The sequence below is a fragment of the Blennius ocellaris genome (genome assembly GCF_963422515.1).
Source record: "Blennius ocellaris genome assembly, chromosome: 19".
NCBI lineage: Eukaryota > Metazoa > Chordata > Actinopteri > Blenniiformes > Blenniidae > Blennius > Blennius ocellaris.
In genome coordinates, this window is record NC_137668.1 from 17,102,557 (window position 1) to 17,128,789 (window position 26,233).

Below are 26,233 nucleotides of genomic sequence, written 5' to 3' on the forward strand. Positions count from 1 at the left end.
TGAGTGACTTTGTTTAGGCGGAGAGCAAGCAGAGTTTTGGTACACAGGATGCATTTAGTAAACAATCAGACAAAGATTATCCAAGAACAATAAACAGACCTGAACTGAAAATTGCTGGAATGTCCACTAAACATGGTAAAAGTCACAAGACGTATAGTGCATGAAAACACAACAGGGAAGGGAAAAGAAGCTGAACCGAACTTACCACAGCAACAATGGCGAATGGTGAAAGACACTAAACGGGACAGATTGAAACACTTAATACCACAATTTGACACTTTGCAGTTATGATAAATGGAGATTCTGATCATTATCAAAGAAATTGACCTTTCTTAATATTTGTTTCAGTCCAAAACAGACAAAATAAACACAACAATTATGACTTCTTTTTTTTTTTTTATTGTAATTCAGGGAATTTATGTTTTTACTCATTATCTTTTAAAGAATTTTCAAACAAATCTGTGATTTTGCTTTATACAGCCCAGAAACGCACCAAGCTGCTGTGCCTCGCGAGAGTCGCAGCACAGCGTCGGGTAATGGATGGCAGACATTATCAGCTGAGCAGAAGCTGCACACATGAGCGATGGCGTCCTTTAAATGCTTCTTCAAACAGACTCCCGAAGAGGAAGGCTGGCTGACAAGCATCTTAATCCCAACACACTGAAACATTTATTCAAAGCTGGAGTTGTGATCACAGTTGAGGGGATTACAGTTCCTCGTGTACTTTTCCTTTATTTTCTGACAAACGAAAGTGAATCACAGACGCAGTCACATCTTCAGAGACCGTTTTAAGAAACATTTCAAACGTCTTCTTTCATTTCACCGAAACACCCAGAATAATCCCATAAAGGCACAACGCTAAAATCCTTTATGTGGGGTCTCTCCTCCTTTATAAGACTATTCAAGGAAAGAAGGGATGGGAAAATATTTTAGCTCGAGAGTTTCAGGTCTCACTCTAATGCAATATTGATGTTCAGAAAGAGGTTGGAGGGTTTCTGGAATGAGTGCTGTAGTCCGGTTGTGGCTCACAACCAAATATGACTAAATGTCTCTCTGTCAACAGCCGTTTCTCTCTGACCACCTCCACAGTTGAGCTTTTTCTTTTATTCTGTATGTTAGTGACATGTTGAAATGCCTTCATGAAAATGGCTGTTTATGTGAGCTCCATAAACCAAGAGGCATGTGTTTGAGGGATTTGGGATTTAAAACATACTCTGACTTTTTTTTTTTTTTCTTTTTTTAATATAAATGTGTGGCAATGTCACTGCATTGCCACACATTTATATGATCTTTGGCTTGGGGCCTAGTTGTTTTTTAGTTGCCTGTAGAAACTGAGCCAGGGTGGTAGCAGCACATTTCACACTCCGCTTGTGTTTTCACACGTAGATATCGAGTACACTACACTTCCCTTGCTGGCACATTTTGAGGCTGATTTAAAGAAACAGATTCTTACTCCCACAGCCTCCCACCAAAACTTTCCCTGTGAAACCTGAAGTGTTCACAGCTTCATGTCCACCTACACTCGGCTAGAGGACGACAGCCAGCCCACCCTTGCCCTTTAACTCCCCCCCCCCCACAGAGGGGAAGAACTGCCAGCTGCCCCCCCCCCCCCCCCCCCCCCCCAACACTGACGAGCCGGCGTGTTCCTCGCCCCTTCTTCAAAATCATCTTGTGCTGATTAGCAGGAAACTTTACAGCTTTTTACAGTTTGTGTCTACTCTTTTTACAAGTGGGCTCCTTTTCATTCCTGGAAGCAATGTGCTGAATAAGGCTGCATGGAGGGGCCTTTTTTTTTTCTTCCCTGACATGATTTGTCTGCACTTTAAGCTGCGATGAAAGGCTGCTGGCAGTATTTGTTTAAAATCTACAAATTAATCAAAAGTAACACCACCTACGTGGCTGAACTCTATTTGGAATTCTGATATTCATCAATCCCGCAGAGGCTTCGCTAAGCCTGAAACATTATCTCTCCTGCTCTTATATTCCAGCCTGAATATTGAGTGGAGCTATTAGATAATGACTCTCCGAGGGAAATGTCACTCCATGAAGCAAAACAAACTGAACAGGAAAGCTTTAATTAATGTGTGTCTCATGGCCTTTTGACAAGGAAACACAAAAAAAAGTCTGAATCACATCACTGGTGTATCAAAGTATTTGTTGAGCTGTGTGAGTTCCTATTTGTGGTGTCCCAGTCAGATGCAGTGTAGACGCACATCCCCGACTCCCTGTGCAGACCAAACATTAACTTTAACAGGGCTTTAGATAAAAGGTACAGCTGTGGGGTATCTCATTATACCCTGAGGGGAATAGACGACGGCACGAGCATCCTTCCTAATTCTGCACAGGAAACAATAAAAGCAGACAAGCCTCTCCGGCATGCCTTATAAAAGTCGTTGAATGTTTCTCTTATAAAAAAAAAAAAAAAAAAAGGTGCTCCTGACTATGCAGTCTGGTGCAGGCATTTTAAAGAAGTTGATTGGCTTCCCATTTATTTAATTTGATTAGGCAACATTAAAGCCAACGCGTGTGCTGATTGTGCTTTAATGGAAAGGGTTGAATTAAAGAATAGCACATGCTGTCTGTATATTGGAAATGATTGTACTGTCTTTTAATGGAGCTCAATGTGCAATTTGTTCTGCAGCGAAATTTTAAAATATTCTCTTGTATCGACTTTTCTAATAGCTGTGCTTTTGTTGTTATTTTGGAGGTCGGAACCCAGAGCAGCACGTTCTTCACACTATATTCAGTTGGTGTAATTCACAGGGCAGCACTATAACATCTCCCTTTCATGCTGTATTAACTTCTTTTAAATAACATTCGTTGTGCTTCACTGTTTTAAATGAAACCAGAATGCAAACTCACAGGACACAATATGCTTGTGACTGTAGCTCAGTTACATAACCAGTCAAAGTGTCCTTGAATGAGATAGTAAACCTCAAGCACCTTGCATGGCAACTTTGACCACTGGTGTGTGTGTGTTTGTGAATAGGTGAGCATGACTGATGTAAAAGCCTGGTGAGATCACCTAAAAACACATCAAATAAATCAAGTCTCTTTACAATTTCTGTCTTCTTTCTTCAGGAGGACACAGACCACAACTACTACACATCGAAGGTGTACCACCCGACAGACCCCATGAGCAAGGATATGTGGGTAAATATTGACCAGATGGACAAGGAGAAAGTGAAGATCCATGGAATTCTGTCCAACACACACAGGCAAGCGGCGGTAAGTCAACAAAAAGAAGGAGCGGCATAAGATTCAAGTATTTAAGCAATTACTCAAGCCCTCTGCTTCTTTTTCAGAACATTTGAATGCATGGACATCATATTTTATAAAAGCTTGTACATACAACATAACTACTTCACCATACTGTGTACAAGCTTCCAGTCGAGTTTTGATGTCCCAAATAATTTGTGTCACTCCACAGCAAAGATGCCTAATTAGTCCCCTGTAGTCCCATGAGTAATTTTACTTAAAATATCAGACATTATTTCACGTTGTCTTATTATTATTATTATTATCAGTATCATTTTATTCCACAATCATGTTTTCCTGACGTCAGATTCAGACGCCTGTCATTTGGCCTCATTTATAGATTTTACTTTCGTAGCTGAGTCACTCCTCAAATTACTTGTTTGGCACACAACACGGTTCAAATAACAGCACTCTGCATATGCACCACATTGACAGGGACCATAATAATAAGTGTGAACACACCCAAAGACCATGACTCTGTTTAATGACCACTTACAGTGTCTGTTCAATGGAGAAAAAAACACAACCTTCAACAGCCACAGTTAAAAAAGTCATAAAAACCCCCAAAAACCCTGCTATTATTCAACATGTCCAATACTTCATTAAAAAAGCTTCTCAAGGGCACAGTTTTGGTGAGGTCCACCATTTCTGTATTAAGGAGACAATAATGTGTTTTTACAAAGAACATAGGGTCCAGAGTCTACTGTCTCTGCCAGATCTCTGCCTGTATGTACAGCATCTCCAGCAGCAATGAGAAATGACAGTAGGTTTTTGCAATATCTGTACAGTGAAGGTCACACAGAAGTAGTATCACCACACAGAATGTCGATCAGGTCAGTTATCAGCTGCTGGGACACTGTGGTTGGTTAATTTTGGCAGTAAAGTTTGCTCGAAATGAAAAATAAAGTAGCGTGTGTGAACCCAGATGTGTTTTCACGGTAATAAAGTGTGAATGTGTTCAGGCGTTAGTTCAGTCTCAAACTTTTCCCGAACTTTAAGTTGGACAGTAACTCTGTACAGTACTATGAAAAAGATCCGCCAGGAAGACAACTGACGGCACTTTGTGTCTTTTACCGTGACAGTAAAATCATGAGCATATGGTTTATAAAGCTGCAAAGTGTTCTTTATGTGTTTAAAGCATTTTAAAGCTCCTCTGCAGTGAAGTTGAAACCTCAGCACTGGCAGGTGACCTGTGTGAGCTGCATACTGATGAAGACGCACAAGGCAGCAGGAGAACTGTCTGGAGAAACGCAGCAGCATGGCAGCAGCAAAAAGAGAAAGCACCCCGGGTGAACAATAGCTGGCGAGGAGATAGAATAGAGTCCCACATTGTGCATTCTGCTCCTCCACCTTCAGTCTGGTAATGATGGATTGAGCCATACAATTTGAGGCAAGCCATTCATTTTAGCCCTGCGAACATTCTGGCGAAAAGGCGAGGCTTTTCATCCAAACAGCAGCGGAGGGATGTGGGAGGTTTCTCTGACTTTGGCTTCATCCGGGGGTAAAAAAAAAAAAAAAAGAATCAATATGTGAATTTCCCAATTCAACGGTCAGCCAAGCGATTCAGAGTCAAAGAGAGGCGCAGGAATCTGGGCTGAAAAATGTGTGAGAATACAGCAGAAGAAGAATGGAAAATCATCTGTGCTGAAATGATCTGTGGCACAGACGAACAGTTTAAATAAATAGTTTATTATGATGGCAGTTAAAGAAACTACATAAAAGTCTCTCCTGTCTAGCTCCGCTGCCTGCCGAGGCTTCGGTCCCAACACTGAAGCAAATTGGCTAATAAAAAAAAAAAAAAAAACACAGCCACAGGGGTCAACTTCATCACAGGACTGCAGAAGTTAAACTCTGGATCAGTTGTCCAGTCAGTGAAATTCAGCCTGATGTGCCACAGGATTACTCCCATCAGCAGCATCCAGGAGCTCATCTGGAAAAGCTGCATGTTTACAGCAACAATATCTGGAGATGATTGTGGCATTTTCATCCCGCGGAAAAAAATAATGACTACTGAAGCCATGGTTTGTGGTAATGCCCATGGTTTGCATATGATTTTATGATGTGTTAGTTGATGTTAACATATATTTTAAAATGTTTATGAGCCTGGCATTGCCAAGAATTGAAAAGCAGATGAGTGACATTAATACTCAGTATATAATGACGGATTTTTTTTCTCTACATCCTAGGCTAAAACTGTTCATAAGTCAAAATGTTGACACATCATGATTTCTTTTTTAATTATTCCATTAACACCATCATTAAAACAGACTTTTTTTGTCTGGAGTTAAGTTTATTTGTGAGTGCACATTGACAAACTGGTGGTCAGACACTATCCTCTTTTTATGTCATCTATTTGGAGGTTTTTTTCTCTTGAGGGCAGAAAAAGATTTCTAAATGACAGATGAGGTATATATATTTACTTTAATCCATTATACCATTTATTAAATTCTTTCTTGTGGGCCATGATTTCAATACGTTTGTATTGTGTCCTGGGGAAAAAACGTATATAAAATGTGAGATTAAGCTGCATCAAACAACACATAGATGCTACAGTCACAAAAAATAAAAAGTACTTCAGCACTTAAAAGCATCATCTATTTTTTTCACGGAACAAGGAACACTCCAATTTTGATCTGAATGTGACACAATTTGTAGATATCCTTTGTGTGTTAACACAGAAGAAGGAAAAACAAAAAGCAGAATGGATGTGACACTTTGAACACCTCTGTCTTTACATTCCCCTTTTCCTTCAGATGTAAATCATCAGCTTGTCTCTCACATGAGAACAGTCTCTGTTTCTGATCTCCACCTGCCTGTATCTTCCTGACTGGGGTCATCTGTCTGTTTTTCCCCTCACAGAGAGTTAATCTGTCCTTCGATTTCCCGTTTTATGGACATTTCCTGCGTGAAATCACCGTGGCGACTGGTGGTAAGTGAACACCACTCCTGGACTCTGCTCCTTCTCAGTAGTAGTTATTAGTGTTATTATTGGACATGGTGCATCTGCTTGGCATACAATATTGTACACAGACAGCTTTTATTGCTGTGGGGTTCAGGAGGGAATGTGGTGAGATTTATGAAATGAGTCTGGATTACCGAGGCATTTGTGAAATTTCAAAAGAGACCAACAGCATTTGTCCGTATACGAGTATGTCCGAATGTGTTTCTTGTCCTCTGTGAGTCCTGAGTGAAACCTGGCCTCTGTAAAAGAATAAGATTCCTACCTTGGAATACTGGAAAAAAAAATTCTACCGAGCAATAAGTTATTTGTTCATATGTTGCTGCTGGGAAAGTAAATCAGAAGATTCAGGGTTGAGAACCCTCGTCTGGACCAAGCCGCTGTACAAAACCGCCAACAACACTCTGCCAGCCAAGCAGTCGGCCTGATACAAGAGCATTTCGAGCCCTCACCTCCGCGGGATAGTCTGCAAGAGCTGTGGACAGAAAAAAAACAAACCGCTCCCAACGCTGAGAAGCAGCCACTGCACACCAGACTGAGCTGGAGAAGAAACCAGACCAGTGGGTTTGGACTGGAAACAGGAGTTGCTCTGCCAAGCGGGCAAGTACGCCCTGATACACACTGGTGAGGAGGGAGGGGGGGGGGGGGGGATCAGGAAATGTGAATGTGTGGGTGAGACACATGACATGGCAGACGTGTTCGCCAGCGTGTGCAAAACAATTTTCCACTTGAGTCTCGACGGCGAAACCGCAACACCCCAGCCCACTATTATCACATCAAAGACTAAACCCCTGCTCTTAACCAACTATTTGAAAGATGCTGTGCTGCGTTTAACTGCACTGGAATAATAAAGAAATAATTCGCTGTGTCTCTTATCGTCATTATCATCGCCATCTCGTTTTTCCCAACTTGATGCTGAGTTGGCTTTAGAAAATGTTCTGAATGATGAAGAGGAGGCAAGAAGACGCTCGGAGCGCAGAGGAGATAACCAGAATTTGCATTCCTGCAGACAGAGATGGAGGGACGAGACTGAGGAGGAGAGGAGGGAAACCGAAGAGGAGAAGGCGGCGGCTATCTGCCTCTCGCAGGCCTCCAGGACTTTTTCTCTGAGACGTCCTCCTCATATCCCTCCTTTTCAGGATGGAGCCCTCCGCTCTTCCTCAGCTCTCGCCACCACACCATCTCAAGCAACTCCCCGTTTTTAACTATAGCAAATATTTTTCTTTATGCTTCCTACACTGAAACTCTGCAAGAAAAGATAATTTTTTGGCCATGTAGCGTGATGAAACTGCACCAGATTTACAATTACCCAATACAATAACGTTGTGAACGGCACAGCAGCCAGTCCTCCAACATCCTAAGGTTACGGGCAGTAAGAGTGGGTTTGGAATTCTGCCTAATGAAACATCTGAGGTCCAAGTCCACTTTCATGGTTTTGCATATCGTAAATCTTAACGTACACACTCCCGTCGTAACAGGTAAATGATTTACTTTCGTGCAACATCATAGATTTTGTTTGCTGACCACAAACTCCTGCAAATACAAACCAGCTGGATGCACAGGTTTCCGGAATGGAGGCATTTAACATTCCAGGTGCTTTGTGACTGTCAACCTGTCTGTTAGTCTCTAGTCAGCTTGGATCTGCCCTGTAACCCTGAGTTGAACTGGATAAAAGATGGATGGATTGATCTTACTCGGCTCTGCTAGATTGTTCAAAGCACAGTTTTCCTTTTCCAGTGTCTAAGTTATTCAAAAAACAATGTATGAGGTGCAGAGAGGCATGTAGTTAGTGCACTGTTATCTTCAGTAATGTGCCATTGACCAACTTGAATCAGGTTTTTATTCTGTGCCGCAGTGTTTTCCCGTAATTTTAAAGGTGTCTTGTATCATTCAGTTCAACTTTGTGTATAGTGCCAAATACAACACAGTTATTTCTTGACACTTTTACAGAGGGAAAACCCAATTCCACACGAGTGAGCATATGCAACAGTGGAAAATAAAAACCCTCCAACAGGAAGAAATGTTTGCAGAAATTGGCTCGTGGTGGATCATGTGCACAGATGGGTTGGTAGATAGTTTTGCGGTTTTATGAGATACAAACAGTGGCCTTCTTGATGAAGCTCTAATGCTTTATTCATCCGACCTCCTGATGCAGGCTTCTATAGTTACTGCAGTCATTCATTTTATATCCTGGGTAGTTTCCATTGTAATTTCTGAAGCCATTAGAGGGCATCTTGTGCATCTATTCCTCCATCCATACATCTTCTATACCACTTCTGTCCTGTTCAGGGTCGTGGTGCACTGGAGCCAATCCAGCTAACTATCGGCAGTGTACAGACTGGACAGGTCGCCAGTCCATCACAATGTAAACACAACAGACAATCACAAACATTAAAGGGCCTTTACGGTCATTGGAACCTCTGACTTTCTCACTGTGAGGCGAACCACTGCTCCACCGTACGGCCCACGGTCAACTTATGTCTTAATTTAATATGTGAAATGATGCTATTCAAATATCAATAGCAGCATACTTTGCAGAAAACAGTTAAAGTGTAAAGATAAAATTGATTGTCGACTGACCAATAGATTGATTGGTGAGGAAATATACAATGCCATGAATCACAGCTTTAAGTATGTATTGTATTTAGAGGTATAGGCATTTAAAATCTTTTCAGGTCTTGAATAACCAATCAAAACACTGGAAATTCAAAAGTAAAATGATTGTAGCTTTGATCCAGTGGTAGTCTCAGAAATGTCCCTTATTACTGATCTTTTCTTGTTTAAATACATCCATATTTTACACAGTCGATTCAACAGCAAACAAAGTCTCAATCAAGTCAGGACACATTAGAAGATTCCTCTAATTTGTCTTGAAAATAAATGAAATTAAAGTCATTCTCACAGTGAGGAGGGCAGTAGGTTTGAGTAACTGTGATTACCACATACTGCAGTGAAGTGACAGGCAGAACAGGGAATCTGTAGTTCTCATGTCGATGTGTTTACAGCTCAGCGGTGAATATCACTGATGATATACGATCTGACCACTGCCAGCTGTATCGACGAATATCCAGCTGTGGCATGCTGTTTATCAAACCAGCTGTTGTACAAGCAGAATACAAATAAAGACTTGCAGGAAACACATCAGCAGTCTTGTGAGATCTATATTTTACCCAGATTTATATAATATACCAAGCATTCATCTACACTGCAGACCTTGCACACAATACAGAGGTTCTCTGATGACTCCGGTTATTGTACATGAGTTTTTGTGTCCTCAACAATAACACAAGAATAAATGTTTACTAAATTAAAAGTGAGTGTGCATGTAGACCCTGCCCTGACTCCTGTGAGCTCCAAACATCTCCAATAAAACAGAGAATATCCTGTAGGTTAAACTAAGCTCTGTCTGAAGGAACAAAGACCTTGTCTAAACACAATGTCTAATAAATTGAAGCTTTAGTCTGGCGGGACTGTTAATTCTCTTTCATGTTTTTCTTGGACATACACAATCCACGTCTTGTGAGAGGCAACACACAGACATGCAAGACAGAAACGTCCTGCACAATCCCACCCTCCTAAAATACTTTCCCTACCTCGATCACGCCATCTAGTTTCTCCTTCGTCTGTTTGCTGTCTCCCCGCGGTTTTCATTGTGCTCTGCCCAGTACCCTTCTGCTCGAATTGCCGTCCATAATGAATGAGTTGCTTCTGTATTGAGTGCCCTGCAGCCTGCACCTCTTTAGTGTATCGAGCTGTCTGATTTTCTTTAAACTGTCAAATAGGTTGGATTGCTGGAAAGTAAAAGGCTGTATATTATAGAAAAGAAGAAAAAAAACCTTGGATGCCAGGCTATAGGCGAAGTGTGCGTGTGTGCATGTTTTCGGTTGGGGGATTTATTTTCAGAGGTTGAAAGTGAAGCCAAAAGAATGACAGGGAGACATGAGAACATGCTTGAGTTGGATGTTGGCAAAATATGAGATGAGATGGAATGTGGAGCGTCAGATAAAAGAAAGTATACTGCTCCTTGTTTAGCCGCACCGTTGCGTTTATATTCACTGTGCTTTCTCAGAGGTAGACTAAACAAACCTGGCTCTTTCTGTACTTCATGCTTTGTGACAAAACTTGAACGCTTTTATCTGCCCCGTTGTGCCGTTTCTGCTAAAGATTTTTAGATTAGTTATACAAGGCTTTTTTTACATATTTGAAGCTAAAGTTCATTCGCTCATTGTTCTTAATTCATTCGTGATACATGATAAAACGTTGTTTTAACCTGAATATTAAAACTATGATGACAAGGAAATCACTGAGCTATGAGCCTCTACACAGAGGCTCTGCTGATCCCAGAGGTCTTCTATGAGATTCAGGTCTGGAGAAAGTGTAAGTTACTCCTTTTGAGGTAACCCCATCTCCATCAGCCATTCAATCATGAGGTAACCTCGGCGAGCTGGAGCATCATCGTCCATGAAGACGAAATAAACCTGTGTTCATGCAGGAGCACAATGACTGGATTAATGACGTTATTGGGGGGGGTGTCACTGTAACAACAACACAACGGGGCAGTTCTGTATTGACCAGACCCTCCTGCCCACACTTTTCCGGTGACAACAGAGGCTGATGGATGCAGAGTGCTCTCCATGACGTCTGGTCCCTCGCCCAGCGTTAATGCTCCCTGGTCCATGCAAGACAACGCCTGTGCCTGGGAGTGTGTTCAGGTACCCTTGCAGGTCGTCTTGCATGCAGGCCACGCTGATGTAAAAGGTTTCTAATGGTCTGATGTCACTCTTGGGGGCCTCTCATCTCCCTTAATTGTTCCTGAAGGTTGAGTGGCAGCCATCATCCAGTTCCACAGGGCACCGTTCACAAAGAAGTGGTCATTAGTATAGGACATGGCCAAAGGACGTCCCCTTCTATGACTTTGTGTGACTCTTCCACTCAGTGAACACTTGCATCTGAGAAAATCCTGCATGAAGCTTCAGTGATAGTGTTGTTGTTGATGGTAATGTTAATAAGTTGTTCGGTGTGTTCTTGGTCTCACGATGTCAAAAATGTAAACAGTAAAATGAGAAAGTCTGGCTAAATACTAAATCTAATTGAACAAAGACATTTATTGATTGATTCATGATGAAACACCTGTTGTGAATTTTGCCATAAAGCTTCTTGTTAGAAAACATCAAGTTGTGCATAAAATACTAAAACATGGAGCAGTTAGAGATGTGCATTCAAAAGTTAAGAGAAGGTCAAATTAAGTTCACCTGTAAAAGCTATCATGTTTTTTATGTTAATTCTGAAATTTCACTCAAAGCGCATATATCTTTTTGTGAGTTGTTTACATTATCCATTATGTCTTTTTTAATAGGTTTAAACCACGTTTAAAGTATACTGTAAATGTGTAGAATGTTTTGCACCTTTTTTGTTAACAGATATTTTCAATACTGGAGTCATTTCATCTAGTCTCATTGAATACATCACTTAAACTAACTTTAAAAATGTTCAAGCCTGAGTTCTTTTGTGAGATGCTTTTGATCGAGATTAAAGTAACTGTAACGCCAGCAACTCATCCTGCAGGACTAATTCGCGATCACTCCTCTGCAAGGTGGATTTTTCTGCCGTCGTGACTTCACATGACTAAATAAAGTCAGATCTGATTCACTCCTCTCCTGCTCTCAGTGCTGACAGTGCTGTATATAGAGGTAATACCGAGCACAGAGGTCTTTGGGAGAAGATTGATTTCCCTCATGGTATAGGTTTGCCTGTGGTTTCCAGCGTGATAGATGTGTTTTTATAACTCTCTCACTGTATGAGAGACATATGGTGACATGGAATAGGGGTTTATGAGCCTGGCTTCAATGAGCATTTTCCCCCCGAATATTCTTTTCCTTCTCAGCAGAGGTTTTTCTGCCTCCATGCCTCTGCAGCCTCTTAAACAATATTGCTCTACATCAGACTAAAAGGGGATATATTTCACTGTGGCGTGCCTGATTATTTTATTCTGTTGCCTCTCATAATTGGAAGAACATGACAAGCTTCCTAATGGCAGTGAGGAAGCAAACAGCCCCCCACATCATCACACTACCAGCAGCAGTATGACCAGTTGATACAAGGCAGAATGGGCCGATGCGTTCTAGTTGTTTAATCCAACATCTGATCCTATAATCTCAATGTGTCAACATGTGCTCAATCTTTGAATCCACGATGTTGCATGACCCAAATGTCAGGTGTGTTCTCTTTGTTCTGGGTGAAACATGACAATGAGATTTTCATTCTATTTTTGCTTTTGCTTTTTTTACAATCGAGTCAAAGTGAGAACAATACCTTGTGTCTTGAATAAATCCTGCAGCAGCAGCTGGTTTTTTTTCTAACCACAGCATATAAATTAAGACATTAAGATGTTGGATTCTCTTGTCATCATTATAAATGGTTTTTTTGTTGTTTTTTTTATGCAAAGGCTGCTCTCATTTGATGGATCGTAGGTGTTTTCCTTGTTTTTCTGGAATATCTGTCTTCACATGCTGCTAAATGATGTTGCTCCAGGTTGTGTTGTCTGAGCACGTTCCTCGCTGTGGGACCGTTGTGTTTCTGACAAAATGCATCAATCAGAAACTTTAACACAAAGTTACTTTTACTGTCACAGTCTCTTCATTAATGACCATGACTGATGAAGATAAGAATTGTGGAAAGTACTGCAATTGAGGAATTTAAATAAATCATGAGGTTTAGAGCCCTGAGTGTTGCACATAATGGCGTATCTTCCTCTAAAGCCCCTCTGATTTGTCCTTCTGTTTTTGATCAAAGATAATAGTGCTAATTAATGGTTGTTCCGAGCTGGAGCTGCCTCCAGCTCCGGACCAGAGACTGGGAGGGAAGCGATGGTTGTCGTTTAATGAAGAGTTCGCTCTTTGGACTGGAGGGCAGACATGTTGTTGTCATCCTCATAGATACTGTATCTGTTAATAGCTTTATTGATGGAGGAAAGGTAGAACTGGGGGTTGGGGAAGATTGTTGGTGGAATCTGCCTGCATATTTTGAACTTATATTATAATTATCCTCAACAATCTATATGTGAAAGCAATTTTCTGAAACACTAATATCCAGCATTTTGTCTCTTTTTTTCCTTCAGGGTTCATCTATACTGGCGACGTGGTCCACCGCATGCTGACAGCCACACAGTACATCGCTCCTCTCATGGCCAACTTTGACCCCAGTGTCTCCAGAAACTCTACCGTCATCTACTTTGACAACGGTAATACCCCTGATGAGTAATTTCTGCCAGAATCCGTTTCAGTCTCTTTTAATGGAAGGCATGAATCTGCACTTCAACTGGCTGCAAAATGTTTGATTTAGACCTCCCACTGAGAAAAATGGCAAAAATGTGTTGGTTCATACAATATCCATCAATCTTCTACACTGCTTTGGTGTAGATTCTGCATATTCTACTTGGATATCTCCTTCATTAGAACGTGTCAGAAAACATGCAAACAAATATACAAGTACCAGAGCCACACAGACTTTAAGTAGCCAATATGTCCTTAAAAATATAATTTCATTGGTACATTTTTTTTTTTCCTTTCTTCATGGAGCTTCCTTCACAGGCCTCTATATTCTACATAATCACTTTAAACTACATAGATGCCCCTCCTCAATCTCCACATCTTTCCTTCGTGGTCCATGATGGTTGTTATCCATCATGTCCGTCACTGTCGTCTGATCCCTCTGCAGCGGAGTCACTGGCTAACTGTGTGACCTTCTACTCCAGAGCTCATCAGACTAGAACCAAACAGGCAGCCTGTCGATCCTCAGCCCGCCTGCTCATCCGTACGCCGTCCATCAGTCAATGTCCACAAGTGCTTCATGCGCCGTATGTTAAGGAGGAATCAGAGTATCCATTTTGAAAAGTATTACTGAGCACAGTCATGAGGTGTTCAAAGTATTTATTTATTTTTTGTTATGTACAAACAAGTGTGAGAAATGACAGCCATGGGTTAAAACTGGCCTGTGAGACATGACCTTGTAAAGTGTCAAAATAGCTGAGATTAACTGACTTTTCTAAGTAAAAGTAACTTCTGTCCCTAATTTTCCTTCCTGTGTCAGTAAGAGTAGAGGTCATAAACACAACACGGATTCCTGGAACTGATCTGAAGAGGGCAACGGTGTTTGTAGCTGAGAACTTGTACAACTGTGGAAGAGAACTGAGTGAAACACATTAGTGCCATGTTGAGTTGTGTAAAAACATGGATGCTAAAGGCAGTAAGGCTCCTGTTTTCTGAGGATTTCAGATTGTTATTATATATATAGAAGTAAAATTGAATGTGAACATTTTCAGAATGTACTTGCGGTTTCTTCCACTGTGCAAAAGTTTGAGTGTTAACATTTGGAAATTATTGTGCATTTATTTGTTTGACCAGCCTTCAGATTCAGTTTAGATTCAGACGGAAATGAGCTTAAGACTCACGTGAAGCTTTTTTCTCAAACGTTCACCAAAACAAAACTTCATTGAATCCCTTGGGCAGATTATTTCTCTGTATTTAACCTATCCTGTTCAGACAAAAGCTTTTTAGGAGCAGTGGGCTGCAGCAGTACCAAGAGACCACACTGGTGGTTTTCACTGTACCAACTGAAGTCTCTTGCAAGTCCAGGGATTTATTCCTTTTAAGTCACAAGCCAGCTTCTCTAATCCTTAGACCACCAATGTATTGTTGATTGAAGAATACATGTGATCAGTCGAGACAAAATGAAGACCTCCTCCCAAGCTGTCCTCCAGTTAATTTACAGTTCTGGAGTTGGGAACTGTTTTCAACACCCGGCACTGTGAGTATGACTTGTTGTTGCCAGTGGGAGCACAGTGACAGCACCGTGGTAAAAATACCCCATCGCGCCACACCAGTATTCATTAATTTTTGATTCCACAAGTTAATTTTATAACTTGCTGCACCAGCAGCTGTGGATAAAATAACAATTTCATTACATCAAGACAGGCACAGAACTACAAAGCTAGACTCACTCCACCCCAGGTACAGAATAATGACAAGTATTCACCCCTGACTTAGGATTGATAGTAAAAGTACTCATTTTGTCATTGAAGATATTCTGATGAGTCAAAGTGAAGAAAAGCACAGCTGAGGAGAATAAAATTGGAGAAATAATGGCAGAATTCTTTTAAAGATTCGGTTTTATAAGCCCCACTAAGATGACTCGCTGTCAGAGTCCATTTACACTCATTGTAACTTCAGTGAGTCCGACAGCTCTGCAGGCTCAGCGGAGTGAGCCGAAAGGTGCCCGTAAGACACAAAGTGAGCTGGAAGGTGTGACTGCATGTGTCTCATCGGTGCATAATTACTACTTTTCCATCTGCAACTTCATCAGTTCCACTTCAGTCATTTCATCAACACAGTGATGGACACATGAGGCACCAAGTGTGTAGCATTGATCAAATCTCTGATTAGCTCACCCACTCAGTGATCTGCGAGACTAAGTATGAATAATGAAGTGGCTGAGTGGCATCCTCTCAGGATGTTTTTATCAACACTCTTTAGTTAAACTGCAATCAGTGGCTAACACAGCAGCGAAACTGCTTTCTCTACATATCAGTGTTGTTATCAGAGGAACGAAATGGCTTAAGGAGCCCTTAGTGTGCTGACGGGCAGTTTAATGAGCTGCAAGAAAGTAGATTTTCATCGGTTGGTGTTTCAATACATGTACAGTGTATTTACCCTATGAGGTCACAGTTTCTCTGAAATAAGTCATTTAATCATCTCTTCATCTGCTAAGCAGCAGCATGAATTGCTTTTAATTTGACACCAGCTTTGTTTTCTTACTATTTGACTGAAATGATTGTTCTTTCTTGGTGTTTAATGATGGTTAATTGGTTTACATGTCCAGAATAAGCTTATGTCATGCCTTACTACTTATACCAGCACTGCTGGGACTTTTGAAAAGCTACACTATTTTCATTCACTTTATTACTAGATTTGAATTAATATCTGACATTCAATTCCCCTGTGGAAATATCTCAAATGTCATAAACAATCAATGTACCATATAAAAAATTACACAATGGTAATCAATTGTATTTCTCTCTTAGAAGAATAAACATGTGAGCTCTAAACATTTAGTTTTAAAGATTAATTCCTTCTCAAAAGTAACTTGTGGTTTTAAAATGTGTGAAGTAGATTAGACAGTGTGATTTGTATTTAAGTATCTCTAAAATGACATATTTTACAATATTACTTCAATAGTACTCTTCATTATAATAATGCGTGTACTATTTATCTGTTACTTCCAGCCTTCCATATTGGCTGTGTTGCTTCTCTGGTTATATCACTCCTTAGTTTTTCTTTCTCACAATGATGTATTCAGATTTTTCTCATTTTTTAAAGATGCTCCTCATTTTATTTGACAGTAGAAATTGATTTGTGTTAAATAATTCAGTGTGGCCTGATTAGAAAATTGGCTAAGTGACAATCATGGTGAATAAAATGTGAGTAAATTCAACAACAACCAAAAATTGAGTAACTACATCTAGAGAAATAAAAACCCTCATCGGGATGAGGGTACGCTGGCCTTACAGGCTGGATTTGTTTTGTTTGCTTCAAGTTAAAACAGCATGTTAAGCTTGCCGGTGGCAATACAAACAAGGCTGGTGTTTGCTCCCTCCACGCCTCCTCACTCCCTCTGTATTTTTAGCTGGGAAGCCCCGGATAGCACCACAGACCCCCCTCCTCAGCCCGACACATTTTAAGCAGACTTAGATTAGACTTAACTTGTGCTGACTGAGTGAACCCGCCCTGCCATAAGTTGCTGTTGACACTCTGCTGCCTCTCTCGTCCTCTGCTAATACGTCCCTGTGCAGCGTGTCGGTCCCATTAACCTCCAGTCATGAAGCTGTGAAAATATTATTCGTCCCACAATGTTAAATGCCAATACTGCTCGACCCATACTAGTTTAACCTCCTGCTTCAACACATGAAATATCCATGTCCAGTGCAAGAGGCCCTCCAAACACCACATGTAATTTATTATAAGGTTTCCGGTACAACCGGTGGCTTCGACTCTCCAGACTGTCGGCAGGAAAGAGGAAAGCTCGGCTTTGCTCTGGATGGAGGCGCTCTGGTTGTGTGATGGAAAAATTGATCGGTTGTGTTAACAAACCTTTATTGCCGTGGCACAGAGCCAAATGACTGACTCTGGGGGCCAACGGCTTTCATATCGATAGTTTCAACAGAATCCACAGTAAATCAACATATAGTCTGGTGCTTCAGTTATTTCCCATATTATAGCAAATCCTCCTTATGACTATCTTTGATTTGAAGTTTTAATCTTTACATTTATGCTGTATTACCAAACCAAATATGATTAATCACATTCTCCTAAACATGAATTTTTACAGTCATTATTACAGTGGTATTTTAGCAACTTTTTAAGCTACAACAAATTATACAAAATATTGAATGTATCAGTGCATAATGAAACACGTGTTTATTAATTTAACTCTATTCTAGGTGTCACATTCTTCTCTCTCTCTCTCTCTCTCTCTCTCTCTCTCTCTCTCTCTCTCTCTCTCTCTCTCTCTCTCTCTCTCTCTCTCTTCTCTCTCTCTCTCTCTCTCTCTCTCTCTCTCTCTCTCTCTCTATATATATATATATATATATATATATATATATATATATATATATATATATATATATATATATATATATATATATATATATATATATATATATATATATATATATATATATATATATATATATATATATATATGACATTGCAGATTCTCTTACTATTCTTTATTCCACCTCCCAACATGGAGTTCTCAAGTCACTTCAGTATAATTTCAATAAAATTAACAGGCATTCTTTAGGCTTCTGTTGGGCACAGAACCCTTATTACCAATGCCACTCCCCCATATCACTACCCTTAATGATGCAGAACTAGAACAGGTTTCATAATATAAATATTTTCTTCTTTGGGCAGTTTTGCTCATGATGATCTGGTATATTCCAAGAAATGTTTTGGGTAAAGACAAGTTTTCTCCCCTGAATTCTCTCGTGAAGAAACCCTGTTAAAGCTTCAATTCCAACGTACAGCAAAAGTAATTTACTATTCTGTCATTCGGCACATTTTTTCTGAGAAACTACCAATGTTGTGAAAATTGCCTGAGCTGCATACAGTCCGTCACGGTAACGGCCACACCTTTGAGTCGGCTTCGTCAAAAAAAAACCTCTGGTTTTCTTGCGGCTTCATTCTTCTCGAGTCAAGTATTTTCATATCAGTGCCAGTCACCTCACACCTCACAACCACCAGGGGAATGAAGTCTCTGCCAAAGTATAATCCCTCAAAAACAGATCGTTTTCCACACATCATCGTTACCCCGAGGTCTTCCCTGTCCGGTCAGCAGTTCATTTCACACAGGAGACACAAGCTGTTGTAATCGCTGTCATCTCCTTTAATCCACCTTTCTCTCTGTGTCGTCCTGCATGTGACGATGAACTGTGTGTTTCTGTTTCCCTCCTTCAGGTACTGCTCTGGTGGTGCAGTGGGACCACGTCCACCTGCAGGACAACTACAACCTGGGGAGCTTCACCTTTCAGGCCACGCTGCACAACACTGGCAGGATCGTCTTTGCATATAAAGAAGTATGGAATCAATTATGCCCCCCCCCCCCCCCCCCCCCCCCGTTCTCCTTTATTACTTTGTGTCATTTTCCAGATGAATGAGTAAAGCTTTTATTACTGTGTCATACATGCCGCTTTGCCACAAATCTTGACTTGGCCTCCTGAAGGTTTAAATTCATCTTGACGACTCCTAGAGCTCTGGCTGGTTTAGGTCACTGTTTCCAGAGTCAGAACCAAGGTTGGAGAAACGACATTCAGTTTGTAAGCGCCAAATTCCTGGAAGAAAATCCTGCTTTTATGCGCAATCATGTAGACCTTTGCTGCATAAATGTTAGATTTTTTTTTTTTTTTTTTCATTTGACTTGACGTGACAATTTCTGTAGTTTCTCTACAATGTTTCTGGGTTTTGTCATTTGCTCACTTTTCATATGTTGTTTGAATAAGTATGAGTGAATATCTGTTATTTGTTCCTGTATCTGAGCACAGCCAGACAAAAATAATAAAATAACCCTAATATCCCAGGTTCAAGTCCAGGCATGAGGCCTTTCTGTGGGAGTTTTCATATTCTCCCTGGGCATGTGTGGGTCTCCTCCCAGGGTCCAAAAACATGTTTGAGATTTATTTGTGACCCGACGTCGCCTCTTGGTGCATTTGTGAGTGTATGTGGTAGAACATCTCTGTGTTTGCCCTGTCGTGAGCCGCTGATCTGTTCGGGGAATCCAAGTAATAGTTGTTTCAAAATAATGGCTTTTCAAGACACGCATACATACGTTTTTTTTTTATTTCAAATAAAAAAGCTGTATTTCTTATTTTCACATCCACATTTTTTTTTTTAAAGCTGTATTTTTGTGTTTTCTGTATAGACATACAGACAATTGATGCCAACATTACTCACAAACTAATGAGAAAAGATCACTTGATTGTATTTTAAGTTTTTCCTTGTGCTTTAAGCCGTAACAATGTTTCGGGTCACTGCAGAGCCCAGAGGTGTCTGTTCACTTCCACATTTCATGAATGTATTGAAAAACAACTTAATTGAGTGGAGAGAAAGAGGAGGTAATGAAAAATATTATCCAGCAGACACTGCTCCAGGAGTGTGAAATTGCAATAACTAAGTAATGATCTATGATGATTGCAGTTCTTATAACAGCAGGGCTCCATCTTTTATGGCTTTTACATAATTTGTTCTTTTCACACATTCATGCGAGCTAATCTCAAGGCTGCCAAAATGTTTTATTACGCTGCTATTATTGGCTTAAAATGACCAACTCGACCATTCCACAAAATCCAACTTCTTACATAACCTTAAATATTACAAGAGGTGTTTTGCACTTTCATATCACTTTTCCATCACCAATCCATCCTTGTATGTCACATGTTTGTCACTGTACTGTGCACATATGTGTTTTTGGTGTGCACGGTCAAAATGCCAGATTTTAACACCACGGATGTCAGATCCTGTGTTTTTCCAGAGATGAGTCGGTCTTCACCAAGCTGTTGCTTATTTCTGTCCCATCTGTGCTTGAAATGTTTATTCTGGGCTCCAAAGATAGCCATATGCTGACTGAAGCTGCTCATTGCCTCAGCAGATTCCTATGGGAGATTGTCAGTATGGTCAGACTGCCTGTTACCAGTTCACAGCCGGTCCCAGACTGTCATTGTCCCGATAATTGATTTCCACTTTTCAATTTCAGATCCCCATTGAGGTGTCACAGATCAGCTCTGTCAATCATCCGGTGAAGGTGGGCCTGTCTGATGCTTTCGTGGTCGTCCACAAGATCCAGCAGATACCCAGTGAGTCTCAAACATGAATCTCTGGCTTATATCCCTTCACATGGACAAGCAAGGAACGTCTGTATTCACCCATATGCCAACTTTGAACATATTTTAAATGTGGCTTGGTTTAGTTTTCATTGCAAGGCTTTTGAAAATAATAAGAAAAATAGCATTGCAACCCACCAATTGGTACAAAACCATGCAAGATATCATGACCTTAATTGATTAGACCTAAGATTAGATCACATGCAAAACAAAGCTTTGTGGCATTTTTGGAGCTACTGTTTTTAAAATATCCAACTTCAGGGTAATATTGGCATTCATTTTCGCACTTTGTATGATTTGGGGAAACATTATACTATATATCTGTCGATCAAAACCCTTTTTTCATGTTTAAAGAATATCTTGCACACATTTTAAAAACATATACTGCGTCGTATTATAATTCCACACCAACTGTCTTCAGCCTTCAGGATAACTCCAGTGTTTTATTTTCAGATCCTCATCTTTGAAATGATTTGCTGATGTTGTTGAGCATACCATCATGTTGGGAGCTGATATTTTTGATAAGATTCTTTTCTATTGGAGGTTCTTTCAAAGTGCAGATTGAGGACATAAAACACAGTTTGTGGCCACAGCATAAGACGCTAATGATGTCTTTGGATTTTGGGTGCTAAAATCTTTTTTCTTGCCTGTAGCTTATTTATCAAAACTAGTCCCTTTAAATGTATTAGTATTTATCACCATATTCCCTCTATCCCTTTTCATTTCTCACTGTCTTCTTTCACATAGATACAAAAAAGTGTGTATTCTGCACAAGCAATACCCAAGCCCTGCTCCATACTTTAAAATATATATATATCACTGTAGTTTTAAACCAAGCCAGTGGAGGAATTCCATTTGCTTGGTTTAAAACTACAGTTATTTTTTATTTTATTTTATTCATTTATTTATTTTTTACAGCTTGCATCTTCCTCTGGTCATCATAGAAAACTGTTTTCCAGAAATGGAAACGCTGACATGCATTGCAATAGCAACTGTAGTTATGAAAGCATAACTACCTTCAGGGTATATTCAAGAGTGGACCTGATGATGGTTCAGCCTTGTCTGGTTTGCTTTAGCTTCCACTGTCATCACCTCTTCTCATTGGGCACCGCTCCAGATCTGCCTGTCCCATTGACTTTAGAGTTACTGTAATTTAGACCTATTAAATCTAAAAGCAAAATACAAGCATACAAGACATACTTCAAAGCTTTTTTTTTATTTAATCTAATCCTAACTCTCTCAGACTTCTGGTGGACTCTGATTCCTAGTCTGCTGCAATAATAAGTTGTCAAATCTGATTTATTCAGTAATTTACGCTGTGTTTTGCTGGTGCGTGTTTAAGTTGGAGAGCATTTTTTTGTCAAAGTGAAAATCTCAGGAGCTTTTTTTCATCCCCCACTTGGCCTCTTGTGCTCTATGTAGCAGTAGTGATAATAATTGTTTTGTAAGTTTGGTGCGACTAACACAAATCTTAAAGATACCCGTTCTATAGAAATGGTGGGGGATTTCTTTTGACGTGGACTTTTTTCTGTCTCATCTGACGGCCTGTGTAGGGCATCTCTTTCCATAAGGTTACGGCTGGCACTGAGAGATCTGAATAGAGAACCTGTTAGCGCGGTCCTCCCGGACTTCATAAACCAAAGCTGTCTTTGATGCATCTGACACAGTGTGATGAAACCAGCTGCTCTGTGATGGAGTGATGAAATCCTGAATGGAAGCAGATTTAGGCCAGAGTGTCCTGTTGAACATGACATCATGTCTCTTATGTGTGCTCTGATTTTTCTGCTCTGATCTTTGATCTGAAAACAAGATGCTATATTCTTCAAGTAGAGATGAAGCAGCCAAACATAAATCTCTTCTTGATAAAATGTTGGACTTGACTAATTTATGAATCCCATGTGACTAAAGGAAGTGTTGCATTTCATGGTGATACAAACGGAGAATCCCTCCTTCAAAGTGTATAGTATGCATGATTTTGAGTTTAAAACTCCAAAAGTATAAATATGATGCTCTCTGGAAATAATGGGACACATTCTTCTCAACTACAGCCAATAACCTACTTTGTTTTTGTTCGTTTGTTGGATTAATTAAAAAAGAGTATTATCTTATAATCTCCATCATTGTGCTCCTATCCTCTCAACCATTCTTGTTTTCCACACTGTTAAAATACAAATACAAAATGTTAACAAATGTATGTTTAATTACTTTTTGTGAAACAAATGTCTTTGAAGAAATAAAGTAAAAAAAGAAGCTTCTTTTAGGCTGAATACAACATAAAAAAACATCCCAGAAACTATTGAAAATGTTTCCATTTCTATCAAACATTGGAGTTTTGTTTTACAACTGGCCTATCACTGTTTGTTATTTTAGATCATTAATGTCATTAAATCTATATGTTTACAATTTACAATTTAAGCCCTGGGCTATAGAACTAAAGTTATTGTGTTTTTTATTGCTCTGTCGTCTGGAAGGTAACAGTAAGTGGAGTTGGAGAATAACAAACGAAGAGCACGATAGAGCCTATTGCCGAACAGACAATAACAAGATGGAATATGTTATTTGCACATTTGCTGATCTGTTATACATTTGTTAAGCTAACATGAAAGGGAAAAAAAGAATCCCTTCCTGAAGTCCCCTCACTGTGTTTGGACAGTCACCATGCCTATGGAAATTGTGTTTTATGGAGTTTTTATTAACTCAACATTATGAAATTAAAAACTTTACATGTGCTGGAACAAGACTTAATTTTCTTGTGGAGCTTTTGATATTTGCAAAGTCCCATCAGCTCATATTTGAAACAAAAGGGCAGTTTTTGCATCTCACACATGCGGGTCTGAAAAGCCCGATTTGCCCCACGAGGTGTGGAGAAGGAGACTCTACGGTCAGAGATCTTTCCTGATGATGGTCATTAACGTGATGCAAATTAGCAAAAAAGACTCTCTAATGGAAGGATTGATTAAAAAGGACAAGGACTAACATTTAGGTTAGTCCCTGAGTCAGCAGATTTTATATGACAAAAGGAGACCGTATCAGCACATTCCTCGAAGTGGTTATAGTTTATGTGTTACCTCAAGTCTTCTTGCTTCTTGCATATAAAGTACAAGTATAGGTTGTAAAGAAAATGCTGCTGAGTGGGCATTTTTTTTTACAGGGAAATTAAAAAAGAAGTCGGATCTACACCCTGGAAGCAGATCTGCCTTGATTTCAATTGGATCTCATTTATAGGGTTTTAATCCAATTTAGGAAGATATTGTGACAAATTTGTGATTGTCATCATTGATCAATAGTTGTTTTTTTCTAATAATTGATACATTAATATAGGGAGGAAGCCTGTAGCCGCTCTGTTAAGTGTTTGTGCGGCCAATTACTGCAGAGCAACCAGAGGGAAATTCTTTTCAGCCCGGTGCTGCAGCGCTTCAGTTTAAAAGCTCAAATAAAACATTTTATGCAGCATGCAGGCACACAGTCCACCCTGTAAAGGCAAGAGATGAGAGAAAAGATTAGTGAGTTTCCCGTGGACAGGTTTTGTAATTAACAGGTCAGGTACACACACATGTCAAGACCCAGGCTTTAATATACTCTCCTAATGCTGGATTACACCTTATCAGTCAAACTGAGATATTCTTCAAATGAAGGTGAGACCGCCTCAATCCTTTTTTAAGTCTTCTTGCCAGTACCTGGATTTATAATCTTGATCCGCTTCAGGAATATGCAGACTGGAGCTGCTCATTAGATACAGTGTGTGGCTGTCAATAATTAATGCTCGGTAAAATTCTTCAAATCCATCTAATCACAAATGCAATTAAGCCCAACCTGATGTTAAATATGGAAAGATTAGACACGAGGTTGCAGAGGTTGATTGAGCATATTTTACGATTTATTCTGTCAGTAGAAGCATACAGAGAGATTTCATATGTCTCATATGAATCTATCCGATATGGATGCATTAGTCATCCGCAGCCGCCCTTATTGTGTGTTTAATGAGTGAACATCTGGAGGTAAGCCTTCTTTTTTCCCCAAATGTCTTTTTTATAACCTCGTCTTACTGTTTGATGATTGGTTAAATGATTCTCTTTTACTTGATTGATGGCACACTCGAACCGAATGCCTATTAGAGATGGTTTATGTGGTGGCCATATTGGATTGAGTTCGCCGAGAATCAGAGGTCAGTGAGGCTGTGCAGTTTGCCGACACATCAGCAGCGTGGAGCAGGGGAAATGACCTGCCTCTGGCACCCCACCGTATCATTAAGGACCTGATAATCCCTTTGCTCGAGGCGGGAGGAAGTCAGTCACCGGGGGAGCGGAGAAGGGAGAGGAAGGGTGGTCTTATTCTCAGGTTGCGCCGAGCTGGCTCGCCTTCGCCGCTTTGATCAGTCGTCCTGTGTGTAATCGAGCCAAGCAGGCCTGCAGGGATACGGCGTCATCATCACATGAGAACAACAGTGCAGGCAGACGTGGGCCACAATTCCCAGAGCAAAAATCAAACAACCATGAGGAAAAATAAAGGAACATTTCACAGAGAATTATTCCAGTGATGGTAAACTGACTGAATGCAGAGTGGCACAGAGGATTAGATGATTTGTGATGTTTCTTTGTAATGTGGATTTGTCTATGGACAATGGAAACTAAAAAGAGAAATTAGAACAAATTTGTACACACAATGCATCAATTTTATTTATTGGTTTATTTCTTTTTAATTTCTTTGTTCCAGCCTGTTTTTATGCTATAGTAGTATAATAATGAGCTCCAGTCTGTGGTTTAATTACAAAAAAGATCAATTTGACCTTTAAAGGAATGTTCAGACTTACAATGAATGATCCATAACAATCCTGCAAGTGTACGCAATATCAGTTAGAGTAAATGTTGTCATCAAAGGTCAGGCACAATATCTGTTTACTGTACACTTTTACAAAGATTACGCAAAACATGTTATGATGTAAACAAGTGGTCACAGGTGTCTTACCTTTTCAATGCTGAGCTACGCTAACCCCTTCGTGGATTTACCTATTTAACAAAGACACATGGAAGTGGGATTGATCTTCTCATTTCAGTGAGCTTATCTCTAAACATGCCTCCTTAAATATAACTTTAAAACTGTTTTTGTCAGTTGCTAAATATCCCATGATAAATGAGACATTTTCAGTCATCTCTCGTACACCGCCAGTCTCTGGCTTATTGAATTTCAATTTTGTAGCTCATTGGTCGAGCAAATACAAGCGCTATAAGAAATGTCACGTATTGAGCAATGCCGCCGTACATATTGCAGTATATCGCAGTGATTTATTCTGCAATTTTAGTGTGTCATTCCTTGAGCGCCTGCTCAGAAAGTCACATAAAAATCCAATTAGGGTTTAAATAATCACAACATCAACAGTGGCAGGGCCTCGTCGGATCGGTTAAGAAATTATAATACTAAGAGTGACTTTTTGACTTATTTCCAAACAATGAGTCATCCCAGTGGAGATACATTGCCAGCAAAAGCAAACACGCCGTTCAACAGTTACTCTGAGGCTTTTCAAGGACCAGGATGCAATTGGAGTCAATGATGTATCTAATCAATTGCTCCATCTTACCTCCGCTGAT

General features: G+C 40.0%; 1 protein-coding gene across 1 annotated transcript in view; it reads left to right on the forward strand.

The window, feature by feature from the left end:
- The window catches only part of plxdc2b (plexin domain containing 2b), a 93,816-nt gene that overhangs the window by 47,831 nt on the left and 19,752 nt on the right, over nt 1-26,233 (forward strand). Inside the window, exons 3-7 of the mRNA XM_080515010.1 lie at nt 3,082-3,228; nt 6,118-6,187; nt 13,335-13,457; nt 18,730-18,848; nt 20,522-20,621. Coding sequence (XP_080371136.1) covers nt 3,082-3,228; nt 6,118-6,187; nt 13,335-13,457; nt 18,730-18,848; nt 20,522-20,621 — 559 coding nt within the window. The remainder of the gene's footprint in view (nt 1-3,081; nt 3,229-6,117; nt 6,188-13,334; nt 13,458-18,729; nt 18,849-20,521; nt 20,622-26,233) is intronic.